This window comes from Symphalangus syndactylus, chromosome 24 (genome assembly GCF_028878055.3).
Source record: "Symphalangus syndactylus isolate Jambi chromosome 24, NHGRI_mSymSyn1-v2.1_pri, whole genome shotgun sequence".
Lineage (NCBI taxonomy): Eukaryota > Metazoa > Chordata > Mammalia > Primates > Hylobatidae > Symphalangus > Symphalangus syndactylus.
This window is the reverse complement of record NC_072446.2, coordinates 35,775,044-35,801,571: the sequence shown is the minus strand read 5'-3', so window position 1 is coordinate 35,801,571 and position 26,528 is coordinate 35,775,044. Positions and strand designations below refer to the sequence as shown.

General features: G+C 46.6%; 1 protein-coding gene and 1 long non-coding RNA gene across 6 annotated transcripts; one reads left to right on the top strand and one right to left on the bottom strand.

The window, feature by feature from the left end:
• Window positions 1–96: 96 nt before the first annotated feature.
• DSN1 (DSN1 component of MIS12 kinetochore complex) lies at window positions 97–23,641 on the bottom strand. 4 transcript variants are annotated; one of them, XM_055265163.2, is made up of 11 exons: window positions 22,960–23,641; window positions 20,379–20,427; window positions 19,827–20,147; window positions 16,920–16,993; window positions 15,726–15,798; window positions 11,393–11,480; window positions 6,856–6,915; window positions 6,392–6,466; window positions 3,999–4,146; window positions 3,079–3,166; window positions 97–1,195 (listed from the first exon to the last, which is right to left on the bottom strand). In XM_055265163.2, exons 2-11 carry the CDS (start codon window positions 20,410–20,412, stop codon window positions 1,086–1,088), a joined length of 1,071 nt encoding a protein of 356 aa, XP_055121138.2. In that variant the 5' UTR covers window positions 20,413–20,427; window positions 22,960–23,641; the 3' UTR covers window positions 97–1,085. The 4 variants fall into 4 exon arrangements, with proteins under 4 accessions (XP_055121138.2, XP_063489867.1, XP_055121143.1 ...); XM_063633797.1 differs by having other exon boundaries at window positions 20,379–21,408; window positions 21,734–23,094; XM_055265168.2 differs by lacking the exon at window positions 19,827–20,147 and having other exon boundaries at window positions 22,960–23,099.
• On the top strand, window positions 23,159–26,327 carry LOC129474179 (uncharacterized). Of its 2 annotated transcripts, XR_008654467.2 has the most exons (3): window positions 23,159–23,232; window positions 24,243–24,619; window positions 26,023–26,327. It is a non-coding gene; the product is annotated as an uncharacterized lncRNA (long non-coding RNA). The 2 variants fall into 2 exon arrangements; XR_010119426.1 differs by lacking the exon at window positions 23,159–23,232 and having other exon boundaries at window positions 23,548–24,619.
• The last annotated feature ends 201 nt before the right edge of the window (window positions 26,328–26,528 follow it).

Sequence of the window (26,528 nt, the reverse complement as noted above, 5' to 3'; positions counted from 1 at the left end):
TCTGCCCGACTTGGCCTCCCAAAGTGCTGGGATTAAAGGCGTGAGCCACTGCGCCCGGCACTCCCTTTTTGTTTATACACTCAAAACATAGACAAAGACAAGGGAAAGCTTTTAATTATGTGCAATTTTACAATACAGATTATAAACAAATAGAACAATGAATAGTAGTACTTACTCCTTTCTTGTCATGAATCCAGGATTTAGGAGGTCAACTCAATATTAAAAACTGAAGCACACTACAGACAACAGGACATAGAGAATGAGTGGTATTTCCTTCAAATTGAACATCTTGTGAAGTGACACATGTATCCCAATGATGCAAACAATGCTTAAAACTTTTTTTTCATTTTTTTAGAATTTTTAATTTTTTTTAAGACAGTGTCTCACTGTCACTCAGGCTAGAGTGCAGTGGCGCAATTAGAACTCACTGCAGCCTCAACCTCCTGGGCTCAAACAATCCTCCCACCTCAGCCTTCTGAGTAGCTAGCACTACAGGCGCACGCCACCACACCCAGCTAACTTTTTGTATTTTTTGTAGACAGGGTTTCACCTTATTTCTCAGGCTGGTCTTCAACTTCTGGGCTCAAGCAATCCACCCGCCTCAGTCTCCCAAAGTGCTAGGATTACAGGCATGAGCCATTGTGCCCAGCCTCAAAACTCTTCTACCTAAAATCACCTTCAGAGCCATGCTAGAAAATTAGTATCATTCCTTTACAACCAGAATCCAACTTGGCCACTAAAATGTTTCCTTAGACTTGGTCCTAAATGATTTTTGGATTGTTTCAAAACCTGAAAAACACCTTCACAGGATAAAGATAAAAGAATGGGCCACTAGATCTGAAGATCATTTCAAAAAAGAAGTTTGAACTTTCAAGCATTTTGCACATTCCTGGGAAAAATGTCTATACAATATTCATTTGGATGTACAAATTCCATCACATTTTGAAAAAAGTCAAAGTGCTCTACAGTCAGTCCTGCCAGTTATCTTCAAAGGCAACGAGCAGAAATCATGCAGTCACCATGTGCTGGGGCACTCTTCCCATTCCTCTCCTCTTGGGCACCTTGTGGCAGAAACTCTCATAAGGTCACTGACAAGATCCAGATCCAGATCCATGTGTGGCAGGTGGGTTCTGTAGGTGAAGCTTCAACAGTTTTCGAGCTGGTGAGGGATCTAATTGTTGCATGCTTCTCTTCCCTGCAGAGAAAAGAGGCCAAAAAATAAATTTCAATTGAAATAATGTAACATTTATTGAAAACTTAATGTAGGGACATTGTGCCAGACATGGAAGGGCACTACTAAGACAAATAAGAGTCTCTGGCCTCAAGGAGATGACAATTTGGTAAGAATGCCAGCCACAGCTGGACATGGTGGCTCACGCCTGTAATCCCAGCACTTTGGGAGACCAAGGCGGGAGGATTCCTTGAGCCCAGGAGTTTGAGACTAGCCTGGGCAACAGTAAGACCTTGTCTCTACAAAAAAAAAAAAAAAAAAAAAAAAAAAAATTAGCCTAGCATGGTCCTAGCATGATCCTCCAGCTACATGGGAGGCAAGAGGATCACCTGGGTGCCCAGAAAGTTGAGGCTGCAATGAGTCATGACTGCACCCCTGTATTCCAGCCTGGGCAACAGAGCAAGACCCTGTCTTTAAAAAAAAAAAAAAAAAAAAGGTGGCTCATGCCTGTAATCCCTGTAATCCCAACACTTTGGAAAGCCAAAGTGAGCAGATCACTTGCGATCAGAAGTTCAAGACCAGCCTGACCAACATGGTGAAACCCCATCTCTACTAAAAATACAAAAATTAGCCAGGCATGGCGGCACATGCCTGTAATCCCAGCTACTCAGGAGGCTGAGGTGGGAGAATATCTTGAACTCAGGAGGCAGAGGTTGCAGTGAGCCAAGATCATGCCACTGCATTCTAGCCTGGGCAACAGAGTGAGACTGTCTCAAAAAAAAAAAAAAAAAAAAAGCCAGCCACCACTACAATCACAATACAATGTGATCAATAAGAAGATGGAGGCTGGGCGCAGTGGCTCACACCTGTAATCCCAGCACTTGGGGAGGCCGAGGCAGGTGGATCACCTGAAGTCAGGAGTTCGAGACCAGCCTGACCAACATGGAGAAAGCCCGTCTCTACTAAAAATATAAAATTAGCCGGGCATGGTGGAGCATGCCTGTAATCCCAGCTACTTGGGAGGCTGAGGCAGAAGAATCACTTGAACCCAGGAAGCAGAAGTTGCAGTGAGCCAAGATCGCACCATTGCACTCTAGCCTGGGCAACAAGAGTGAAACTCCGTCTCAAAAAAACAAAACAAAACAAGACAAAACAAAAAAAACCAAAACAACAACAACAAAAAAAACAAGATGGTCAGGTGCAGTGGCTCACACTTGTAATCCCAGCACTTTGGGAGGCCGAGGCAGGATGATCACTTGAGCCCAGGAGTTGAAGACCAGCCTGGACAAACAGGGGGACCCCATCTCTACAAAAAAATTAAAAATTTAGCTGGGTGTGGTGGTGCACGCTTTTAGTCCCAGCTACTCTGGGAGCCTGAGGTGAAAGGACTGCTTGAGCCTATCAGGTTGAGGCTGCAGTGAGCTGTGCAGTCATTGCGCCATTCACTCCAACCTGGATGACAGAGCGAGAGTGAGACTTTGCCTCAAAAAAAAAAAAAAAGAAGAAGAAAGAAAATGAAGGTATGTATAGCCAATAATTTAGGGCTGGAAGGAGGTCAGGAAAAGCTAGGAAGGAGTAATGTCAGTGTCACTTAGTGAATTCTTGGGAAATGAAGAGTTGGAAAAAGCAATGGGTGGGTATTTCTTAAGTCTTGGATTTACCAAAACAACAACATATTTCATGGGGATTTAATTTCTCAGTCTACTGTGCTTCTGTAGAATTTACATCTAGAAATTTCCTATCAACTCTGAGTACCCATAACATACTATTTATTGTGGGGAGAAAAACAAATCACCTCATATAGGTCTTACCCTCTTGGACCATAGGCTTTGAAGGGCAGTTTGTATCTCAAAGGCTATCAGATGGAAAACAGCCCAAACTCTGGTCCCCTCAAGAGACAAGCTTACCAAGCTGTACTGACACCTTCTGGAAGCACTGGGTACTTTCATCCATAAAGGCCTGCAGCTGTTTCACTGATCCTTTCAGCTCATCCATCTGTAGAAAAAAGACAGCTGTGAGCTGTAAAGGTCCATGGCTTCTTGGATGTTCCTCAAACCCGACAAGCAAGCTCTTGCTCAGGAGCTTTGGGCTTGCTGTTCTTTCAGCCTGGAATGCTTATGCCAGATAATTCTGTTTGTTCCTCCAAAGTCACACCACATTCTTCTCCAGGCTGCTCTATGCTCCAGGAGGCTGACCTGTGTAACCCCTACCAACAGGATGCCTAAGTGGGAAGGAGCTGAACGAGTCATCTTGAGTTGGCTCAAGTCAGCTAACCATGTGACTTTCTCCCATTAGGTGCCACAGTAACTGCTACTCCCTCCTCCCTTTTAGTCCTAGGGGGAGTAAGAGCTCTGCTGCCTATAAGCCCCAGGTTACTCCACTAATCCTTGTGGTTCTCCAATACCTATACCTTTCTATTTAGCCTTTTTGAAAATAAACTCTCCTTGAATTGTCCTTTCAAATGCCATCTGCTTGCTGTTAATACCTGGATTGACACAATACTACTCCCTCAAATGTCCTCATGGCTCATTTCCTTCAAGCCTGTTGAAATGGCACCTCAGAGGGGCCTTCAATAACCTTGCTATATAAAATAGCAACCCACCAACCTCCCTATACTGTCTGTCCCTCTTACCCTGCTTCATCAGCATTTACCACTATACATTCATTTGTTTATTATTTTTTAATTGTCTCTCCATGTTTTCCCAAGGTAGAGTTGAATATACTTATTCAACTTACACTTATAGATATTCTCCAGGTCTTTTAATTTCCAAGGATTACAAGGTGGCAAAGCTGGATAACTCAACTAAATAAACATGAGCCCACTTACCACCAACTCCATACAATCAAAGACCTTGCTCTGGTTCTGTAATATTTTCTGGTAGTCAGGTTTTGTATTAAGAACTTCATTCTGAGAAGACCTAAGATATGTCACAGGTTCCACTTTGACCTCAGTAGTTTTGGCCTCAGTTGATCCTCTAAAAACAAAACAAAAGAGCTTTCGAGAGATTCTGTAATTATTTTCTGAAAGAGATACCAAAGATTATCCTATAAAGCTGAATCAGTATTCCTCCACTCTACACTAGGTATAGGCTCTCTTTTTAACAGGAAGTTTTTTTTTTTTTTTTTTTTTTTTGAGACAGAGTCTCACTCTGTTGCCCAGGCTGGAGTGCAGTGGTGCGGTCTCAGCTCACTGCAACCTCTCCCTCCCGGGTTCAAGTGATTTTCCTGCCTCAGCCTCCTGAGTAGCTGGGATTTCAGGCACCTGCCACCATGCCCGGCTAATTTTTTGTATTTTTAGTAGAGACGCGGTTTCACCATGTTGGCCAGGCTGGTCTCGAACTCCTGAACTTGTGATCTGCCCGCTTCGGCCTCCCAAAGTGCTGGAATTACAGGCGTGAGCCACCGCGCCTGGCCTTAACAAGAAGTTCTGAAACAATTGTCTAGTATTCATGTCTTTATACCTCCGGACTCCAGGAAATGCTGGAAGCTTCCAGTCAGTTGAATCCACTTAATAGTAAGGTCCATATGCCAGAAGGACTATACTTGGGAGAGAGTGAAGCCAAAGCTTGCTATCCAAAAGTCAGTGTCTATAATTGTTTACCAAAACATGCTGGCCTACTTCAATTATCTAAAATAACTGAACAGGACTGAGAGTTCATGAAAACTGATGAACAACAACTTTAATAACAACAACTACTACAATTTACTGACTGCTAAGTAGATGCCAGACACTACTGGGCACTTTACATTTAACCTAATTTGACACAATAACTCAATGAGGAAGGTACTAATATCATCTCCATTTTCAAATGAGCAAACCTCAGGCTCATTCAAGACTAAGTGACTTGCCCAAGGTCACAAAACTAAGGAACAATTAGGAGTCTGAACAGACAGTCTGCTTCTAGGACCATTCCTCTTAACCTACAAGCTTTGCCGCAAAAGTTTTTATCTGAAACTGGCATCTTACACATTATCTATCTTCATAAATAGAGTATGAAAGAGGTGAATAAAGTAACTGATAACCATCATTACCTGGATTGGGGAAATTTTTCAAACCATGTTCCTCAAAGCCCCTCTCTACTGAGAGGCCACTTTTGTAATTAGGGTTTTGACTAATATTTTGTAGTTAGGATTCTAGCTGATTCTATTTCGAAAAAAAGCTTAAAACCGTGGTTTAAATGTTCAACTAAATCAAAATCTAGCATTTTCTGGCCAGGTGCCGTGGCTTACACCTGTAATCTCAACATATTGGGAGGCCAAGATGGGCAGATCACTTGAGGCCAGGAGTTCACGACCAGCCTGGCCAACATGGCAAAACCCCGTCTCTACTAAAAATACAAAAATTAGTGGGGTGTGGTGGGGCATGCCTGTAATCCCAGCTACTCGGGAGGCTGAGGCAGGAGAATCACCTGAACCCGGGAGTTGGAGGCTGCAGTGAGCCGAGATTGTGCCACTGCATTCCAGCCTGGGCGACAGAGCAAAAAAACAAACAAAAAAACAACAAAAAAACACCCAGCCCAGCCTGGCCAACATGGTGAAATCCTGTCTCTACTAAAAATACAAAAATTAGCCAGGCATCATGGCACACACCTGTAGTCCCAGCTACTCAGGAGGCTGAGGCAGAATTGCTTGAACCCAGGAGGCAGAGTGAGCTCAGATGGCGCCATGCACTCCAGCCTTGGCAACAGAGCAAGAGTCTGTCTCCAAAACAAACCAAAACAAAAAAAAAAACACCTAGCACTTTCCTACTTTTCCTCTACCTTCAAGACCCAAAGATCCTCTCTTTCCTCAATCTTCCTCATCACCCACTTTCATGTCTTTCTGTCTCCAAGAAGGCCCTGGCCAAGGGCATCCCCCAAACCTGCAGCTCATAGGCCATGTGCTCACTGAAGCCCCTTGGTTACTGTTCTTGGCCCAGCCCCAGGCTGCCAGGTACAATGCAGAGATGTGCCTGTCTCCCCCAGGATATGAAATGTTAGCCAAGGACACAGAAGAGAAGCAACTGTGTTCTTGGACTGAAAATAGTGACACCAACTCTTCCTTCCTCTCACTCACTTCCCGTTTATGGTCAGAGAGTGCTAATACACACTACAGAATTTGATGAGCTTATTGGCCCGTGAGAAAGGATTCGTCTTTCAATTTGTGCTAACAGAACTGAAATAAACACCAATCAGACTCCTAAGATTTTTAAAGACAGTTTTTACACTTCATAGATCTAACCTGGACAATATCTCTTCAGCCTCCTGCTGGTAGTGAAGCAAGAGCTGATCCCAAGTCTGACGTTCTAAAGAAAACCTGTAAGAATCAGGAAAAAAATTCAGTTAATTTTTATCTTATTCTGAATCACTCACAGTAACAGTAAGTGTATGTGAGGTGTACAATCTGGATGTAAAATGTGAGTTGAAAGGTCATTACAGGGTTAGAAAGCCTGACCAATTCAAAGGATATTTAATCATATCAAACCTGAGTTCTCCAAATTAATATTTGTATTATCTAGACTCCATTCTATGAAATTGATCTTTAGTGGAGTCCATAAAAATCTCAATATGCAGCCTTCTAACTTCTGGTATTGGTGCACTAATGCTGACTCTCCAAATACAATGCTTACTATTCATTTTTTCCAAGTTAGTTAATTTCTCCACATGGGAGAACGAATTTAGATTTTCTAACAAAGGTTAACTTACTTTGTTATGTATTCCTTCATCTCAGCCACAGATGCTTCCAGAGAAAAATCTGATGCTTTTCTGGAAAACAGATAGGATTATGACATAAATCTTTCAAGAAATATTTGCTTTAATATAATTGCTTATAAATTACTTATTTATTTATTTGAGATGGAGTTTCCCTCTTGTTGCCCAGGCTGAAGTGCAATGGCACAATCTTGGCTCTCTGCAACCTCTGCCTCCCTGGTTCAATAGATCCTCCTGCCTCAGCCTCCAGAGTAGCTGGAATTATAGGCATGTGCCACCACGTCCGGCTAATTTTGTATTTTCAGTAGAGGTGGGGTTTCTCCATGTTGGTCAGGCTGGTCTCAAACTCCCGACCTCAGGTGATCCGCCCGCCTCAACCTCCCAAAGTTCTGGGATTACAGGCATGAGCAACAGCACCCAGCTATTTATTTATTTTTGAGATGGAGTCTCGCTGTGTCGCCCAGGCTGGAGTGCAGTGGCATGATCTCGGCTCACTGCAACCTCCGCCTCCCGGGTTCAAGTGATTTTCCTGCCTCAGCCTCCAGAGTAGCCAGGACTACAGGCGCCCATGACCATCCCCAGCTAATTTTTGTATTTTTAGTAGAGACGGGGTTTCACTATGTTGGCCAGGCTGGTCTCAAACTCCTGACCTCATGATCCACCCACCTCAGCCTCCCAAAGTGCTGGGATTACAAGCATGAGCCACCGCACCCAGCCTTTTATTTATTTCTTTTTAGTAGAGATGGAGTCTCGCCATGTTGCCCAGGTCTCAAACTCCTGGGCTCAAGTGATCCTCCCACCTTGGTCTCCCAAAATGCTCAGATTACAGGTGGGAGCCACCATGCCCAGAATCCCTTACATAATTTTTGTCTTTCAAAAAATACTTAATGTTGGACTCTATTTCACTTTTCCACTAGGTAATAACTTTCTATTTTTTTTGAGATGGAGTCTCACTCTATCGCCCAGGCTGGAGTGCAGTGGCGCAATCTTGGCTCACTGCAAGCTTCGCCTCCTGGGTTTATGCCATTCTCCTGCCTCAGCCTCCCGAGTAGCTGGGACTACAGGCGCCCGCCACCACCCTGGCTGATTTTTTGTATTTTTAGTAGAGACAGGGTTTCACTGTGTTAAGCCAGGATGGTTTCAATCTCCTGACCTCGTGATCTGCCCGCCTCAGGCTCCCAAACTGCTGGGATTACAAGCTTGAGCCACTGTGCCGGGCTTGCACTAGGTAATAACTTTCTAAGCTGTAGGTAATAGCTAGGTAATAGCTTTCTAAGTGGTCTCTTTATATTGTTTCTCTTATCAATTCCAATTCACATCATGGCCAGATTAACCTTTCTTAAAATATTTCTCTAATTTCTTTTTTTCTTTGCTTAAAAACTCTGTGACTCTCAGCCGGGCGTGGTGGCTTACGCCTGTAATCCCAGCACTCTAGGAGGCCGAGGCAGGCGGATTACCTGAGGTCAGGAGTTCAAGACCAGCCTGGCCAACATGGTGAAACCCTGTCTCTACTAAAGATACAACAATTAGCCAGGCGTGGTGGCACACACCTGTAATCCCAGCTGCTAGGGAGGCTGAGGCAGAGAATTGATTGAGCCCAGGAGGTGGAGGTTGCAGTGAGCTGAGATTGTGCCACTGCACTCCAGCCTGGCCAACAGAGCGAGACTCTGTCTCAAAAAAAAAAACAAAACAAACAAACAAAACAAAAAAAACTCTGTGACTCTCTACTGCATACAGAAGAAAAGTCAAAACTCCTTAACCTGGCACTTAAGGCTCTCTGTGCTCTGGTACCGTCCAGCTTACCAACTTTGATTCCTACTGTTACCCAATGGCTTAAATGAGTGGGGTAATTAATTCATATGGAAAAGAAGCAGGCCTGAAAATGCCAAAATATTTTATATGTACTTGGTATTTTACCTCGCAAAAACAAATTATTTGTGCCACCATTCATGTTTTTTCCAGGAAAGCCTGAGACACACAGCCATTACTACCTCTGGCTAAGATACATTAGCTTGTGCTAAAATATACTGCATTAAAAATAGGGCCGGAGGCCGGGCACGGTGGCTCAAGCCTGTAATCCCAGCACTTTGGGAGGCCGAGGCGGGCGGATCACGAGGTCAGGAGATCGAGACCATCCTGGCTAACACGGTGAAACCCCGTCTCTACTAAAAATACAAAAAATTAGCCGGGCGTATTGGCGGGCGCCTGTAGTCCCAGCTACTTGGGAGGCTGAGGCAGGAGAATGGCGTGAACCCGGGAGGCGGAGCTTGCAGTGAGCCGAGATCGCGCCACTGCACTCCAGCCTGGGTGACAGAGCGAGACTCTGTCTCAAAAAAAAAAAAAAAAAAAAAAAAAAAAAAAAAAAAAAAAAAAAATAGGGCCGGTGCGGTGGTTCACGCCTGTAATCCTAGCGCTTTGGGTGGCCAAGAAGGGTGGATCACTTGAGGTCAGGAGTTTGAGACCAGTCTAGACAATATGGTGAAACCCTGCCTGTACTAAAAATAAAAAATTAGCTGGGCATGGTGGCAGGTGCCTGTAATCCTAGCTACTCGGGAGGCTGAGGCAGGAAAATCACTTGAACTCAGGAGGCAGAGGTTGCAGTGAGTAGAGATTGCGCCATTACACTCCAGCCTGGGTGACGAGAGCAAAAGTCCATCTCAAAAAGAAAAAAAAAAGGAGATGCTACTTTAAGCTAAAATGTTTTTCATTTCCTGTCTAGCAATGTCAATCCTAAAGACCTTTGTGAAGTCAAAAACCTAAAGTTCATGATGTAAGCCCAAGCGAAGTGACTTGTTGCTGGGTGGAAATTAGGGTGTTAAGGATGTTAGCCTCACCTCTACAGAGGAAGTACCAGGTTTGGGGGTAGTTTTAAATTTCTGCTAATATTCAAGAGCCATGTTCTTTGGCTCTTGGCAAGCTAGCAAAGATGTGAATTATGTTTTTCCCCTCATCTTTTCATGGCTGGTTCCTTCTCACCATTCAGATCTTACAGGTTTCAAGCCCAAGGTCAAATCATTAGAGGTCTTCTCTGAACACTCCAGCTAAAGTTGCCCACCCCCTCAAGTCACGATTATATTTACTGACCTCCTAGATTATCGCTGAGTCATTATTTCCCATATATTTGTTTATTGTGTCTTCTATTATAATGTATGACAAAAGAGACCTTGCTTGACTTGTCATTATATCACCAGCATCTAAAAGAGCCTGGTACATAAGACGCTGAATCCGCTGGGTGTGGGGGCTCATGGCTGTAATCCCAGCACTTTGGGAGGCAGAGGTAGGAGGTTCACTTGAACCCAGGAGTTCTAAAGGCCTCGGTAACATAGGGAGACCCCGCCTTTAAAATTAAAAATAGGCCGGCGCGGTGGCTCATGTCTGTAATCCCAGCACTTTGGGAGGCTGAGGCAGGCAGATCACCTGAGGTTAGGAGTTCAAGACTAGCCTGGCCAACATAGTGAAACTTCATCTCTACAAACAAAAAATAAGAACAGGCAGGATGGCTCACACCTATAATCTCAGCACTTTGGGAGTCTGAGTAGGGCGAATTACTTGAGGTCAGGAGCTCGAGACCAGCCTGGCCAGCATGGTGAAACCCCATCTCCCCCATCTCTACTAAAAATACAAAAAAATTAGCCAGGCATGGTGGCGCATGCCTGTAGTCCCAGATACCTGGGAGGCTGAGGCAGGAGAGTGGTTTCAACCTGGGAGACAGAGGTTGCAGTAAGCCAAGATTGCACCATTGCACTCCAGCCTGGGGGACAGAGCAAGACTCAGTATCAAAAAATAAATAAATAAAAAGAGAAGATGCTGAATAAATGTTTGTTGGTGAATGAACAACTATCTAATTGTAACAAAAGTCCTAATTCTGGCCGGGCGCGGTGGCTCATGCCTGTAATCCCAGCACTTTGGGAGGCCGAGGCGGGCGGATCACGAGGTCAGGAGATCGAGACCATCCTGGCTAGCACGGTGAAACCCCGTCTCTACTAAAAATACAAAAAATTAGCCGGGTGTGGTGGCGGGCGGCTGTAGTCCCAGCTACTCGGGAGGCTGAGGCAGGAGAATGGCGTGAACCCGGGAAGCGGAGCTTGCAGTGAGCCGAGATTGCACCACTGCACTCCAGCCTGGGCCACAGAGTGAGACTCCGTCTCAAAAAAAAAAAAAAAAAAGGCCTAATTCTTTTTTTTTTTCTTTTGTGAGACGGAGTCTCCCTCTGTCACCCAGGCTGGAGTGCAGTGGCTCGATCTCGGCTGACTGCAAGCTCCGCCTCCCGGGTTCACGCCATTCTCCTGCCTCAGCCTCCCGAGTAGCTGGGACTACAGGCACCTGCCACCACACCCGGCTAATTTTTTTTTTTTTATTTTTAGTAGAGACAGGGTTTCACCGTGTTAGCCAGGATGGCCTGGATCTCCTGACCTCGTGATCTGCCTACCTTGACCTCCCAAAGTGCTGGGATTACAGGCGTCAGCCACCAACGCCCGGCCAAAAGTCCTAATTCAATCATAATTTAGGACAGAAAGGGAACTGCTCTTACCCATTTGAATCTTCAAAACATTTTTGTAGAGTTCCATCAGTTTCCAGTCCGTCTGCAAAATGTTTCAATTCTTCAGAAAGAGAAGAGGCTAGACAGCACAAATTTACGTGTCATAAAATAAAGAAAATATACATTTTCATAGTGAGATGCTGACAAAGGTATATTAAGGTAGTCTCAGCACTAGGGTCTACTGTTACATGTTGGTCCTCAAGCCCACCCAAAAGTGTGGAGTTAAGTATGTAGAAAGATTTTATCTTTTTTTTTCTGGTAGGTATAGATAAAATGAAAGACAACTCATTTTTATCTATTTAGACAGACTCTCGCTCTGTCACCTAGGCTGGAGTGCAGTGGTGTGATCTCAGCTCACTGCAACCTCCACCTCCCGGACTCAAGCAATGTAACCCCCGCCTCAGCCTCCCTATTTGCTGGGAATACAGGCAGCACCACCATGCCCAGCTAATTTTTGTATTTTCTGTAGAAATGGGGTTTTACCATGTTGCCTAGGCTGGTCTCCAGCTCCTGGGCTCAAGCAATTCGCCTGCCTCAGCCTCCCAAAGTCCTGGGATTGTAGGCGTAAGCCACTGTGCCCAGCCTTTATGACTTTTATGATAAATGTTTCTATAAATGAACTGTGAAAAAGCAGTTTAAAAGGTATATCTGAGGTTGGGCGGGGTGGCTCACACCTGTAATCCCAGCACTTTGGGAGGCCAAGGCAGACAGATCACTTGAGATCAGGAGTTTAAGACCAGCCAGGCCAACATGATGAAACCCTGTCTCTACTAAAAATACAAAAATTAGCTGGGCGTGGTGGTACACGCCTGTAATCCCGGCTACTCGGGAGGCTGAGGCAGGGGAATCGCTTGAGCCTGAGAGGCAGAGGTTGCAGTGAGCTGAGATGGTGCCACACCAGCCTGGGCAAGAATGAGACTCTGTCTCATCAAAAAAAAAAAAAAAAAAAAAAAAAAAAAGAAGTCAGGCAATACAGGCAATAGGCAAGAGGGTAATAAGAAACACGGAGGCAAATAAAAAATTATGGGCATAGCCGGGCATAGTGCTTGTAGTTCCAGCTACTTAGGAGGCTAAGGCAGGAGGATTGCTTGAGCCCAGCACAGCTTGAGCAACATAGTGAAACCCCATCTCTTTATTAGAAAAAGAAAACCAGGCTGGGCGCAGTGGCTCATGCCTGTAATCCCAGCACTTTGGGAGGCCAAGGCGGGCAGATCACGAGGTCAAGAGATCAACACCATCCTGGCCAACATGGTGAAACCCCGTCTCTACTAAAAATACAAAAATTAGCTGGGTGTGGTGGCGCGTGCCTGTAGTCCCAGCTACTCAGGAGGCCGAGGAAGGAGAATCACTTGAACCTGGGAGGCGGAGGTTGCAGTGAGCCGAGATTACACCACCGCACTCCAGCCTGGCAACAGAGCAAGACTCCGTCTCAAAAAAAAAAAAAAAAAAAAAAAAAAAAAAAAAAAAAAAAAGAAAGAAAGAAAACCAAAAAGGCCAGGCACAGTGCCTCACTGCTATAATCCTAGAACTTTGGGATGCTGAGGTGAGAGTTTCACTTGAGCCCAGGAGTTCAAGACCAGCCTGAGCAACACAGCAAGACCCCATGTCTACAAAAAAAATTTTTTTAGAAAGTTAGCTGGGTGTGGTGGCACATGCCTGTAGTTCCAGCTACTTGGGAGGCTGAGGAAGGAGAAATGCTTGAGCCTAGGAGATCAAGGCTGCAGTTAACTGTGATCATGCCAGTGCACTCCAGCCTGGGCAACAGAGCAAGATCCTGTCTCAGAAAAAAAGAAAAGTTATGGGCGTAAGGTTAAAAACAGGCCTCTGCTAGACTTGAAGAGTCCACTACTACATTCAGGTGAAGAATGCTAAGGGGAAAGGCTATGTTAATTAGTTATCAGGATAATCTTAGCATATCTTTTTTTTTTTTTTTTTGAGACGGAGTCTCGCTCTGTCGCCCAGGCTGGAGTGCAGTGGCGCGATCTCGGCTCACTGCAAGCTCCGCCTCCCGGGTTCACGCCATTCTCCTGCCTCAGCCTCTCCAAGTAGCTGGGACTACAGGCGTCCGCCACTACGCCCGGCTAATTTTTTTTTTGTATTTTTAGTAGAGACGGGGTTTCACTGTGGTCTCGATCTCCTGACCTCGTGATCCACCCGCCTCGGCCTCCCAAAGTGCTGGGATTACAAGCGTGAGCCACCGCGCCCGGCCAATCTTAGCATATCTACTTTAATTAAGGTGATGGTACAATTCTGAGATAAACAATTTTAACTGGCAAGTAAGCCCAAGTTCATATATTTTCTAGATCTTTTAAGTGGGTAAACTTGAGTATTTCTGACCCTGGATAAGTGTATATTTACACTATTAGCAGAATAGGTACTTCCTAGAAAGTTGAATCATTAGTAATTTATTTCACAGACAACTAGCTAACTTCCTCGTAATATAAAGAGTTCCTACCAATCAATGTAAAAGAGCCACCATCCTAAGTTTTAAAAATGAACACGGGGCCAGGCGCGGTGGCTCATGCCTGTAATCCCAGCACTTTGGGAGGCCAAGACGGGCGGATCACGAGGTCAGGAGATCGAGACCATCCTGGCTAACACGGTGAAACCCCGTCTCTACTAAAAATACAAAAAATTAGCCAGGCGCGGTGGCAGGAGCCTGTAGTCCCAGCTACTCGGGAGGCTGAGGCAGGAGAATGGCGTGGACCCAGGAGGCGGAGCTTGCAGTGAGCCGAGGTTGCGCCACTGCACTCCAGCCTGGGCAACAGGGCGAGACTCCTTCTCAAAAAAAAAAAAAAAAAAAAAAAAAAAAAAAAGGCCAGACGTGGTGGCTCATGCCTGTAATCCCAGCACTTTGGGAGGCCGTGGCGGGCGGATCACCTGAGGTCGGGAGTTCGAGACCAGCCTGACCAACATGGAGAAACCCCGTCTCTACTAAAAATACAAAATTAGCCTGGCGTGGTGGCACATGCCTGAAATCCCAGCTACTAGGGAGGCTGAGGCAGGAGAATCGCTTCAACCTGGGAGGCAGAGGTTGCAGTGAGCCGAGATCGCGCCATTGCACTCCAGCCTGGGCAACAAGGTGGCTCACGCCTGTAATCCCAGCACTTTGGGAGGCAGAGGCGGGCGGATCACGAGATCAGGAGATCAAGACCATGGTGAAACCCTGGCTGTACTAAAAATACAAAAAATTAGCCGGGCGCAGTGGCGGATGCCTGTAGTCCCAGCTACTCGGGAAGCTGAGGCAGGAGAATGGCGTGAACCCGGGAGGAGGACCTTGCAGTGAGCCGAGATCGCGCCACTGCACTCCAGCCTGGGCAACACAGCGAGACTCCATCTCAAAAAAAAAAAAAAAACAAAAAAAAATTACATTATTTACTGTAGTAGCAAAAGACTAATAATAATAAAAAAAAAAAACCAACCCTTAAAGCCTATTAGTAAAGAACGAGTTAAATCCAGGCCGGGCACAGTGGCTTGTGCCTGTAATCCCAGCACTTTAGGAGGCCAAGGCTGGCGGATCACCTAAGGTCAGGAATTAGAAACCAGCCTGGCCAACATGGCGAAACCCCATATCTACTAAGTATACAAAAAATTAGCTGGGCACGGTGGTGGGTGCCTATAACCCCAGCAACTCAGGAGGCTGAGGCAGGAGAATCGCTTGAACCCAGGAGGCAGAGGTTGCAGTGAGCCAAGATTGTGCCACTGTATTCCAGCCTGGGTGACAGAGCGTGACTCCATCTCAAAAAAAAAAAAAGAAAGAAAAAAAAAGCAATAAATATTTCTGCAAGGATACACAAGAAACTGGTGGCCATAGCTACCTTTGGGGAGAGGAACTGAGACTGGGGGTCAGAGTGGAAGGGAAGATTATTTTCCACTTTCACACCTCCTTAGCTTCATAAGCATATATTCTTGCAATTTAAAAATGTAGGGGGCTGGGCACAGTGGCTCATGCCTGTAATCCCAGCACTTTGGGAGGCCAAGGTGGGCAGATCACTGAGGTCAGGAGTTCCAAGACCAGCCCGGCCAACATGGTGAAACCTCTCCTCTACTAAAAATACAAAAATTAGCCAGGTGTGGTGGCTCCCAGCTACTTGGGAGGCTCAGGCAGAAGAACTGCTTGAACCCAGGAGGCAGAGGCTGCAGTGAGCCAAGATCACCCTACTGCACTCCAGTCTGGGCAACAGAGTGAGACTCTGTCTTAAAAAAAAAAAAAAAAAAGGTCGGGGAGCGAGTTTTATAAGGCAGCAGCTTCTGTAAATGGGGAAGCTGTGAGCAAAGCTTTGACTGCCCAGGGTCAAAGCCCACTTACCTGTTAGCAACTTACCTTTGGCTCTAAAACTTTCAAGACTGAAGCCCTTAGTGTCCCTTAGGAAAGGTTCAAGTTTCTGAATAGAGAACTAAATAAAGAAAAGCATTTTTAGTACAACCACCAAAAATTTCCAGGCCAGTCCTAAATTTATGTCACTTTATGATGTTTAATAAATATGAAACTAAATACTAAATATGATTTAATTTTTACACATAAGACTTTTCACAGAAACAAATAAATAGATAAGAGAAAAAAAAAAACTCTTTGTTGACCAGGCACAGTGGCTTACGCACTTTGGGAGGGCCGAGACAGGCGGATAATAAGGTCAGGAGATGGAGACCATCCTGGCCAACATGGTGAAACCCCGTCTCTACTAAAAATACAAAAAAAATTAGCGGGGCATGGTGGCGTGTGCCTGTAGTCCCAGCTACTCGGGAGGCTGAGGCGGGAGAATCGCTTGAACCTGGGAGGCAGAGGTTGCAGTGAGCCGAGATTGTGCCACTGCACTCCAGCCTGGTGACAGAGCGAGACTCCGTCTCAAAAAAACAAACAAAAAAAACAAACAAAGAAAAAACAAAAAACTCTTTGTTGCTTGGACTATAGATTTTGACTTTTGGTTCAGGAAAAAAAAAGGGTTATTTAATTCATACAAATTACCTGCTTATCTAAACTGATGTAAGTACCTGGTAGCCACATAATACACAATACACCTTTAAAAAAGGCTGGGCGCAGTGGCTTACACCTGTAATCCTAGCACTTTGGGAGGCCGAGGTGGGTGGACTGCCTGAGCTCAGGCGTTCAAGACCAGCCTGGGCAACACGATGAAACCCCGTCTCTACTAAAATGCAAAAAATTAAGGGCTGGATGCGGTGGCTCATGCCTGTAATCCCAGCACTTTGGGAGGCCAAGGCAGGCGGATTAGGAGGAGGTCAGGAGATCGAGACAATTCTGGCCAACACGGTGAAACCCCGTCTCTACTAAAAGTACAAAAATTAGCGGGGCGTGGTGGCATGTGCCTGTAGTCCCAGCTACTCTGGAGGCTGAGGCAGGAGAATCACTTGAACCTGGGAGGCGGAGGTTGCAGTGAGTCAAGATCATACCACTGCACTCCAGCCTGGGCGACAGAGTCAGACTCCATCTAAAAATCAAAGATTGTCACAATAGCAGTTAAAAAAACACAAAAACATTTCCCAGTTATAAGAACCTCACCTGGAAACTGGAAAGCAGGAGACAGCCAAGCCGTTTGCTTTCTGCTAAATCGACACTGATAGACCGGCTGAGCTCTAACATAAAACATAGCCACATTTAAGGAGCTGGATAGTTACATAGTTAGAAACTAACAAAACTGAAAAATGATAGTTACATAGTTAGCAACTAACAAAACTGAAAAATGTCCTCCCTCTTGATAAATCCAACTTAAGGCAAGAACAGCCTTCTTTAGTTAAAGACAGAATTCTAATTTTTGCAGGAACACTGAGGAATGAAGTTTACCCATTTGTGCATCTAAACTTAAAAAAAAAAAAAGTTATAAGAATCTTTGTATTGGGCAGGTACGGTGGCTCATGCCTGTAGTCCCAACACTCTGGGGCCGAGGCATGGGATCACTTGGGACCACGAGCTGCAGACCAGCCTGGACAACATGGTGAAATCCCGTCTCTACTAAAAATAGAAAAATTAGCCAGAATTGGTGGCATGCGCCTGTAATCCCAGCTACTCCAGAGGCTGAGGCACGAGAATCAAAAGGGCTCAGGAGGCGGAGGCTGCAGTGAGCCAAGAGGTTGCAGTGGCTGGGATTACAGGCATGCGCCACCACACCCAGGTAATTTTTTGTATTTTTAGTAGAGACAGGGTTTCCCCATGTTGGCCAGGCTGGTCTTGAACTCCTGGCCTCAAGTGATCTGCCTGCCTTGGCCTTCCAAAGTGCTGGGATTACAGGTGTGAGCCACCGCGCCTGGCCAAATCTGAGCGTTTTTATAGGACAGGCACTGCAATGTGCTTTAAACACTTTGTACTGTATACTATAAGAAGAGTACTATTATAAAGTTCCATTTTACAAATGGGAAAACTGCAGCTCTGAGGGGAAATGACTTGTTTGAGGCCAGAAACTGGAAATTGGTGGAGCCAGAATTCAAACCCAAGTCTGTCACCAGTATCTGTTTTTCTCTCTATTACCATACTGCCTCTCTATAATAACCTAATAATAACATTAATAGCTAACATTTGTTGAACACTTGCTATATAAAAAGGATTTTATGAAATGCTATATACATATTTCATTAAACCTTGAGGCAAGTATCCTATGAATTCCATTCAGATAACAGATAATGACACAGGCACAAAATAATAGGTAACTTGCCCAAGGTCATACGGTGAGTTATTAGACTGAATTGGGTGAGCATTTTACATAATCATGCAACTGAATCTCTAACCAATCGCAAGATGTAGATACCGTTTTTTAAAATTATGTCTGCTTGAAAACAATTATTACACAGCAAAGGAATTTTGCTTTGTGAATTATGAGAGCTACATGCCTTTTTGCCCTCTAGCTTCAGCCGGTTGTGTTTTTAAAGTTCTTGTCTCTTAATTGTCACTGCTATTAGTCAAGAAAAACAGGATACTTTCTGCCTATAACCAAGGAAACCTGGCAGGTTGCCAGAAATAACCAGGCAATAACCAATCTTATTACATTGATGCTTTTCTGTTTAAGTCTAAATACTCTGGCATAGAGCTAAAGGTAGGGCTAATCTTGGGATGCACTGATGTTTTCTCAGCACATCTAGGGACTGAAGTACATGGGCCTTGTGGCAGCAATTTTCTGATGTGCTAAGTGGCTATCTTTACCCAGATTTCCTTCTGTGCATCAGACCACTTGGAAATGGGATGATACCTTAAAACTAATCACAGTAGCTTAACATTTCAGGGCTTACTATGTGCCAAGTACTGTGTTATGTAAGATAGGTACTATTTCACCTCCAAGTTGCTGATGAAGACCTTAAGACAAAGAAGGTTAAGTAATTTACTCAACATCACAGAGCTAGTATAGTCTTCCTGAAATATGCAAGCTTTTCCACGTTATGTTCTGTACTTTGATGCTTACTAAGATATAGTTACTATTGTAAATTCACACAAAATGACATAAATCACATTCTGTATAGCATCCCTAAAAACTAAGTTTTTCACTCTAGATACACACACACACACACACACACACACAGAGAGAGAGAGAGAGAGAGAAAGAAAGAGAGGCGGGGGTGGGTAGGGTGCAGGGAGGGAAGAGGGAAGGGAGAGGGGTGGGGTGCAGGGAGGGAGGAGGGAAGAGAGAGGGGATAGGGAAAAAGAGACAAAGTTTTTTAGAGACAGGAGTCTTACTTTGTCACCCAGGATAGATTGAGTGGCACAATCATAGCTCACTGCTGCCTTGAATTCCTGGGCCCAAGTGATCCTCTTGCCTCAGCCTCTCTCCAGTAGCTGGGACTACAGGTATGTGCCACCATGCCCTGCTATTTTTTAAAAAACTTTTTGTAGAGATGGGGTCTTGCCATCTTGCCTAGGTTGTCCTCAAACTCCTGGACTCAAGCAATCCTCCTGCCTCCCAAAGTGCTGGGATTTACAGGCATGAGGCACTGTGCCTGGCCCACTCTACATATTTGTATTTGCATCTTCCCTCTGAGGTATTTCCAGTTATAAAGGCTAAAATCAGGTATCAACCCAACTATCTTCTGCTCTACTTTAGAGTATGAGACAGAAAACCACAGAAAGAAATCTTTAATGTCTCTCACTCTAGCAGAGGTGAGTATTGAACAATTAGAAATTTATTTGTGGCAGCTAATAATATAAGTAGTAAGCCAGGTGCAGTGGCTCACGCCTGTAGTCCCAGCTACTTGGGAGGCTGAAGTGGGAGGATTGCTTGAGCCCAGAAGTTCAAGTCCAGCCTAGACAAAACAGCAACATCCTGTCTCTTAAAAAGAAATAGCAGTAATACTGAACATTTACTAGGTGTTTGACATCAGTACTTACAAAGTAGCAAGTCATGTCTATTCTCCCACACTTTCTGCCATACCTCACTGCCTCTTATCTGAGCTGGAACCTCACTGTCTTGTGTACACAGCACCCCACCTGTGATGCCCTGGTGAATCGGATGCAGCGACTTCCGCCGGTTCGTTTCTTTCATACTTGCTCGCCGCCAGGATTGCCTCCTGTCTTGATAACTGGCAGATTGTTCTTGAGGGGACAAATGAAGGGACTTCGACTGAAGTCTTTCCTGGTGGCTGAGATCACAATTTCCCCCTTTTTTAGGGCTACAGCCAAGGTGAATTCTTTCCTCTGAAACGCCTTGATTCATCTCCAGGGAGGCAGATGTTTTAGTAAACACTTCCACAGGACTGAGACTTGATTCCAATCGATGATCATGAGTCTTAGACATCACTGGTCCTTTTTCTAGCATTTGTTATAAAAAAGTCAAAATACAAAATCAAGCCCGCCACAACTATTTGTGCAAAAAAGTGGAAAAAGTAAATGTATGCCCCTAGATCGTAGAAACATAAAGAAAGCATCTCTGCAAATAACGAGTATGTGATTCCAAATCCACCAGGAGCCAGGAAAGATTTGGGTATAGCTCAGAAGCCTGAACCCAAGGTAAGAGGTACTGAATTTCACTACAATACTTACCATCTATGATCTCTGATCTAGTCACTGAAGTCATCCTAGGTGGTAAACTCTGAAAATAGGAAAATGAAGTGATCTGTTCTTCACATTTCAGCTGCAGTCTCAGTGGGGCTTTACTGCCCCAGAATAGGCCATGTGCTTTCCAGCCTCTCCGAGCTACCCTTATCCACTTCCCTGACAGAGAATATCAGCAGGGGCCATCACCTCCTCTTCTGAATTTCTATACACTTTATTGCTAGAAATATTCAAGTCTCCCTGAACACATACCCTACCTTACTTCCCAGTTACTTTGTGTTTAACTAGTCCCTAATTCCATTGATGACATTATGGTCTACCTGGTCTTCCAAACTAGAAAAACCACATCATCCATTACTTCTTCTTCTCAGTTCTCCGGATCCAAAATCCTAACTGTTCTATAAACAGTCTCTAAATCTTTTCTCCATTCTCACTGTTACTAGTTTATTTATTATTTTGAGACAGGGTCTTGCTCTGTTGCCCAGGCTGGAGTGCAGTGGCGCAATCTTGGCTCACTGCAACCTCCTCCTCCCCAGTTCAGGTGATTCTCCTGCCTCAGCCTCCTGAGTAGCTGGGATTACAGGTGTGCACCACCATGCCTGGCTAATTTTTGCATTTTTAGTAGAGATGGGGTTTCCCCGTGTTGGCCAGGCTTGTCTCAAACTCCTGGCCTCAAGTGATCCACCCGCCTAGGCCTCCCAAAGTCCTGGGATTACAGGCGTGAGCCACCATGCCCAGCCTCACTGTTACTAGTTTAGTTCAGGTCTCATAATTTCTGGTCCCTCCCACTATCTAATAGTCTCTCCACTAGTTTTTCTACCTCCAATGGCCCCTCTCCAGTCTATTCTTTTTGTTTTTTTTTTTTTTTTTTTTGAGGTAGAATCTCACTCTGTCGCCCAGGCTGGAGTGCAGTGGCGTAGTCTCGGCTCACTGCAACTTCCACCTCCCAGGTTCAAGCGATTCTCCTGCTTCAGCTTCCTGAGTAGCTGGGATTACAGGTGCCTGCCACCACACCCGGCTAATTTTTGTATTTTTTTTTTTTTTTTTTTTTTTTTTTTTTTGAGACGGAGTCTTTCTCTGTCCCCCAGGCTGGAGTGCGGTGGCGCGATCTCGGCTCACCGCAACCTCCACCTCCTGGGTTCACACCATTCTCCTGCCTCAGCCTCCCGAGTAGCTGGGACCACAGGCGCCCGCCAGCACGCCCGGCTAATTTTTTTGTATTTTTTAGTAGAGACGGGGTTTCACCGTGTTAGCCAGGATGGTCTCGATCTCCTGACCTCGTGATCCACCCGCCTCGGCCTCCCAAAGTGCTGGGATTACAGGCTTGAGCCACCGCGCCCGGCCTAATTTTTGTATTTTTAGTAGCTATGGGGTTTCCCTATATTGGCCAGGCTGGTCTCAAACTCTTGACCTCAGGTGATCCGCCCGGCCTCGGCCTCCCAAAGTGCTGGGATTACAGGCCTGAGCCACCGCGCCCGGCCCAGTCTATTCTTCAGACAGTTGCCGGGACTTTTCCAAAGTGTACTCAACACCTTAGGTAAACTAGTCCCAATTTACCCATTCCTGCTCTCTCCTCCCAGTCCTATTCCCTGTACTACTTCTGAATCTTTGCACATATCTGTCCTTCTGCATGTTAAACTTATTCATCCTTCCCAACCTGGCTCAAATATGAAGCTTTCACATCACTTATCTTTGGCAGAGTTGGTGGCTATGCTCCTTGACCTTTGTAGCATTGGCTATAAAATCTGTTTAGATGTCTGTCTCCCCAGCCAGGCTGTATTTGTATTCCTAGTGCCTGTCATGAACAACTGACTGGAAGGCAGGGATGTCACCTAGGCATCTCTTCATTGTCCCCTCCCTCCCAGCAGAAATCTGTCTGTGGGGGGTGCTAAGTAAAAAGATATGAATATATGCAGAGGGACAAAAAGGAAAAGATAACAAGGAGGAGTCGGTCAAGGATCTGAATCCCCCACGGTCCTTATGACCGTATCACACAGATCCAGGCTTGGATAATAACGACTGTACCACACAGATCCAGGCTTAGAAAAGCAACAACTGTCAACCGTTAAACGCTTATTCTATGCTAGGACCTGTGCTATGTAAGCGCTTTAGTTGCATCGTTATTCCACTTAAACCTTTCCACAATTCCGTAAGCACCATTAACTCCACTCTGCAGACAGGGGAACTGAGGTTCAGAGGGCCAAAAAGCCTGGCCCAAGCTTGTGACACAGCCAGCCTGGGGGCACAGGGGCAATTCGAACCCAGGCCTGTCACCCCAGCCCTCTGCCCAGTAGTCCTCACCCCTGTTTCTGGAGCCTAGACCCCTGGCTCGACAGATACGTCTCTAATGGGGTACTGCCCTCGGGTTTCATTTCACCCGGGAGGAGGTCGCAGCGCCCCCGGGGCCCCCCAGTGAACACGGTCGGGGCCGGGGCTGCGGCGGGTCGAGCTGGGCCGAGGGGTACGACGCCAAAGAGATTAGTGCGGCGGCGGGCGGGGCCACATCAGAGGACAAGTCTGTGACTTCCTGACCTCAGGGCGACGCCCGTCCAGTCCGGAACCTCCGTACCTGAAACACAAGGCCACGGGTCGCTCTCCACAGCCCCAGGTCACTCCTGGACGCCTGGCGCCCCTGCAGCCGATACTCCCTGGTCAGGGTCAAGCGGTCTCCGCCTTCTACGTCACGGTCGCGCCTCCGAAACTTCCCGCCAACTAAGGGCGCATGCGCGGCCGTCAGTTTCTCGGGCACGCGCCCGCAGAACGCCTGCCTCCGACGACGCGCATGCGTACACCGCCGTCCAATGCTTCTGCCAGCTCCGCTCCTCTAGTCCAGGTCTTTTATGTCCTGTCCGGCCACGTCACCACCTCCCCGCAACACCCCGCCCGGGAGTCCCTTTCCGGGACCCGCCACACTATCGTGTCCTTTTGCGCCCGAAGGCCCCAGAGCCCATCTAAGATGGGGGAAACAGAGGCCCGGAGAGATTCTTGCCGGAGGAATACAGCTCCTCAAAGGGCATCTGATGCCCTGTCCCCGTCGCTAGGCTCTGGTTCCCACTCCCTTTATCTCCTTAAATCCCAAAATGTGGACCGTGACTCTCCCCAGAGTGGACTGGAGCTCTGAGCTCAGTTTGCCTCACAGTCTATCCCACTCCTGCTCTAGGACTTTTTCTCTCTCATTTCCAGGCCACTCCCTCAAACGGCTTGCTTTACTTGCTTGGTGGGAGGGGGGGCCTGCCCTCGGGTTTCATTTCACCCGAGAGGAGGTCACAGCGCCCCCAAGTGGTCGCAGTGTCCACGGTCCGGGCCGGGGAGGTGCGGCAGGTCGGGCTGGGCCTAGGGGTAGGACGGGGACAGGGCATCAGATGCTCTTTGAGGCGCTGTATTCCCAGGCGCTGTTCCCTCTGCCTGGGAAGGCTTTCCCTGCTTTTCCTAGCGACATCCTGCAATTTTTTTTGTATTTTGAGACGGAGTCTCGCTCTGTCGCCCAGGCTGGAGTGCCGTGGCGCGATCTCAGCTCCCTGCAACCTCCGCCTTCCGGGATCGGGTTCAAGCGATTCTCCTGCCTCAGCCTCCCGAGTAGCTGGGATTACAGGCGCCCACCACCACGCCTGGCTAATTTTTGTAGTTTTAGTAGAGACGGGGTTTTGCCATGTTGGCCAGGCTGGTCGCGAACTCCTGACCTCAGGTGATCCACCCACCTTGGCCTCCCAAAGAGCTGGGATTACAGGCATGAGCCACTGCGCCCAGCCACATCCTCCAATTTTAAGCCTCAGCTAAGGAATGATTGATTTCTCTCCTAAGCCTTCTCTCTGGCCTTAGGCTGAAAACCAGCTGTCCTTTCTGTGCTCCCAGGAGCCCAACCTGTTCCTGCTCCACTATCCCATGCTGGCCTAGGAGGCTCCAGACAGCGGGCTGCTTCCTCAGCACCCAGCACGACGCCACCAAAATGTCCCCTTGGATGTGCACAGTCCTCTTTCACAGGGAAACTTCCAAATATTGAATTATAAGCAGCCCACAAAGTCCAAAAGAGGGGTTGGAGAGAGGTAGCTGGAGCTGACCGTGGTCACTTCCATAGCAGTTGTGGTCCTTGGAAAAGTTTTCTGGTGGGAGACAAAAATCTGACTTCCTGAAATTTCCACCCTGTGGTTCCAGCCTGCTGGCTGCAGCAGCCATTCTGAAAGCAGAGATTTGCCCTTGGCTCCCTGAATATCACTTTCTGGGGTTGAGAGGTACCCAGTTCCTTTTATGCTTGCCCGCCTCTTAAACTCCTCTCTGTCAATGTGCCAGGAAGAGAACTCAGTGTTCCTTCCCAGCTAGGGCTAGCCATCCTGGGGCACAATGAGAGAATGATTTCATGGAATCCAGACCCAGTACATCTTCTACATTGTTTCCCTGCTTTGAATTGTTGCATGGCTCCCTCCTGTCCACAGGAGGCACACATTTTTTTTTTCCCTATAAGGCACTGTGTCATTAGGCTGGGTGTGGTGGCTCACGCCTCTAATCCCAGCAGTTTGGGAGGCCAAGGCCTGTGGATCACTTGAGGTCAGGAGTTTGAGACCAGCCTGGCCAACATAGCAAAACCCTGTCTCTACTAAAAATACAAAAATTAGCTGGGTGTGGTGGTATGCACCTGTAATCCCCGTTACTCGAGAGGCTGAAGCAGGAGAATCACTTGAACCTGGGAGGCCAGGGCTGTGGTGAGCTGAGAACATGCCACCGTACTCCAGTCTGGGCAACAGAGCAAGACTTCATCTCAAAAAAAAAGAAAAGGGAAAAGAAAAAAGGCACTATGTGATCTGACCCAGCCTCTTCTTTCAGTTCCCCAGTTCTGCTCTGCTCTCTTTCTGTGAGGCTTTCACACATGCTATTCCCTCTCCCTGGAACCACTTCCCCTCAGTCTCCTGCCTACAACACACCACCATGGCCTTCATCTGGTCAACATCTCAATCTTAGGTGTCATTCAGATGTCCTTTCCTCTGTGAAGCCTTTCTTGTTTCCTCTGGGCTGGCTGAGCACCCTGGGCTCCCCCTGCCATTGACATTTGATTTCATATCTTCCAGGCCCATCCATTGTATCCTCAATACCTAGCACATGCCTGGCTGTTATTAGCCCCTCATAGAAGAGATCTATGAAAGTATCATGTAGCCAGCTTCTAAGATGGCCCCCGGTGATCCCTGCTTCCTGGTGTTCATGCCCTCGTGTAGTCCCCTCCCACGCTGAAGAATGCCGGTCTATATAACCAATTAGATATTGCAGACATTATAGTCTGTGACTTTTTTTTTTTTTGAGACGGAGTTTTGCTCTTGTTGCCCAGGCTAGAGTGCAATGGCGCGATCTTGGTTCACAGCAACCTCCGCCTCCTGGGTTCAAGAGATTCTCCTGCCTCAGCCTCCCGAGTAGCTGGGATTACAGGCATGCACCACCACACCCAGCTAATTGTGTATTTTTAGTAGAGACAGGGTTTCTCTATGTTGGTCAGGCTGATCTCGAACTCCCGACCTCAGGTGATCTGCCCGCCTCGGCCTCCCAAAGTGCTGGGATTACAGGCATGAGCCACCGTGCCTGGCCTAGTCTGTGAGTTGCACGGCTTAGCTATAAAAGACATTGTGACTTCCTCCCTGCTCTCTCATAGATCACATGCTGTGGAGGAAGCCAGCCGCCATGTTGTGAAGGCACGCAAGCAGCCTACAGAGGTCCACATGTTGAGGAACTGAGGCCTCCTGCAAACAGCCAGCAATGACTTGCCAGGCATAATAGCTACTTTGCAAATGGGTCTTCCAGCTCGTCAGGCATTCAAATGACTGTAGCCTGACTGACAACTGACTGCAACCTCCTGAGACCTTGAATCAGAACTGCCCAGCTCCCAAATTCCTGACCCATAGCATCTGTGGGGTATAATAAATGTTTCGGAATAATTAATTACACTTCAATAGACAATTGACACACACCTAAAAGTGTCTTTTTTTTTTCATAAAATTGTTAAAGTCTTCTGTAGAAAAATTCAATTCTATTTTTCTTCTTTTTGAAGACTGCATTTGTTTCTCAGTGGTCACATCGCACTGTGTGGGAGACGCTGAAGTATCAGCAAGCAGCAGCCAGAACACCTGGTGGCCCCTCCCAGGTGACTCCAAACCAGCC

What these genes read in the sequence shown, in the direction of transcription:
- DSN1 (XM_055265163.2), bottom strand. Translation starts at nt 20,412, where the DNA reads ATGACTTCAGTGACTAGATCAGAGATCATAGATG. An exon ending in TAGATCAGAGATCATAGATG is followed by an intron (nt 20,148 to 20,378) that starts GTAAGTATTGTA and finishes AACAAATGCTAG; the next exon opens with AAAAAGGACCAGTGATGTCT. An exon ending in TTGATTGTATGGAGTTGGTG is followed by an intron (nt 3,167 to 3,998) that starts GTAAGTGGGCTC and finishes TTTTTTCTACAG; the next exon opens with ATGGATGAGCTGAAAGGATC.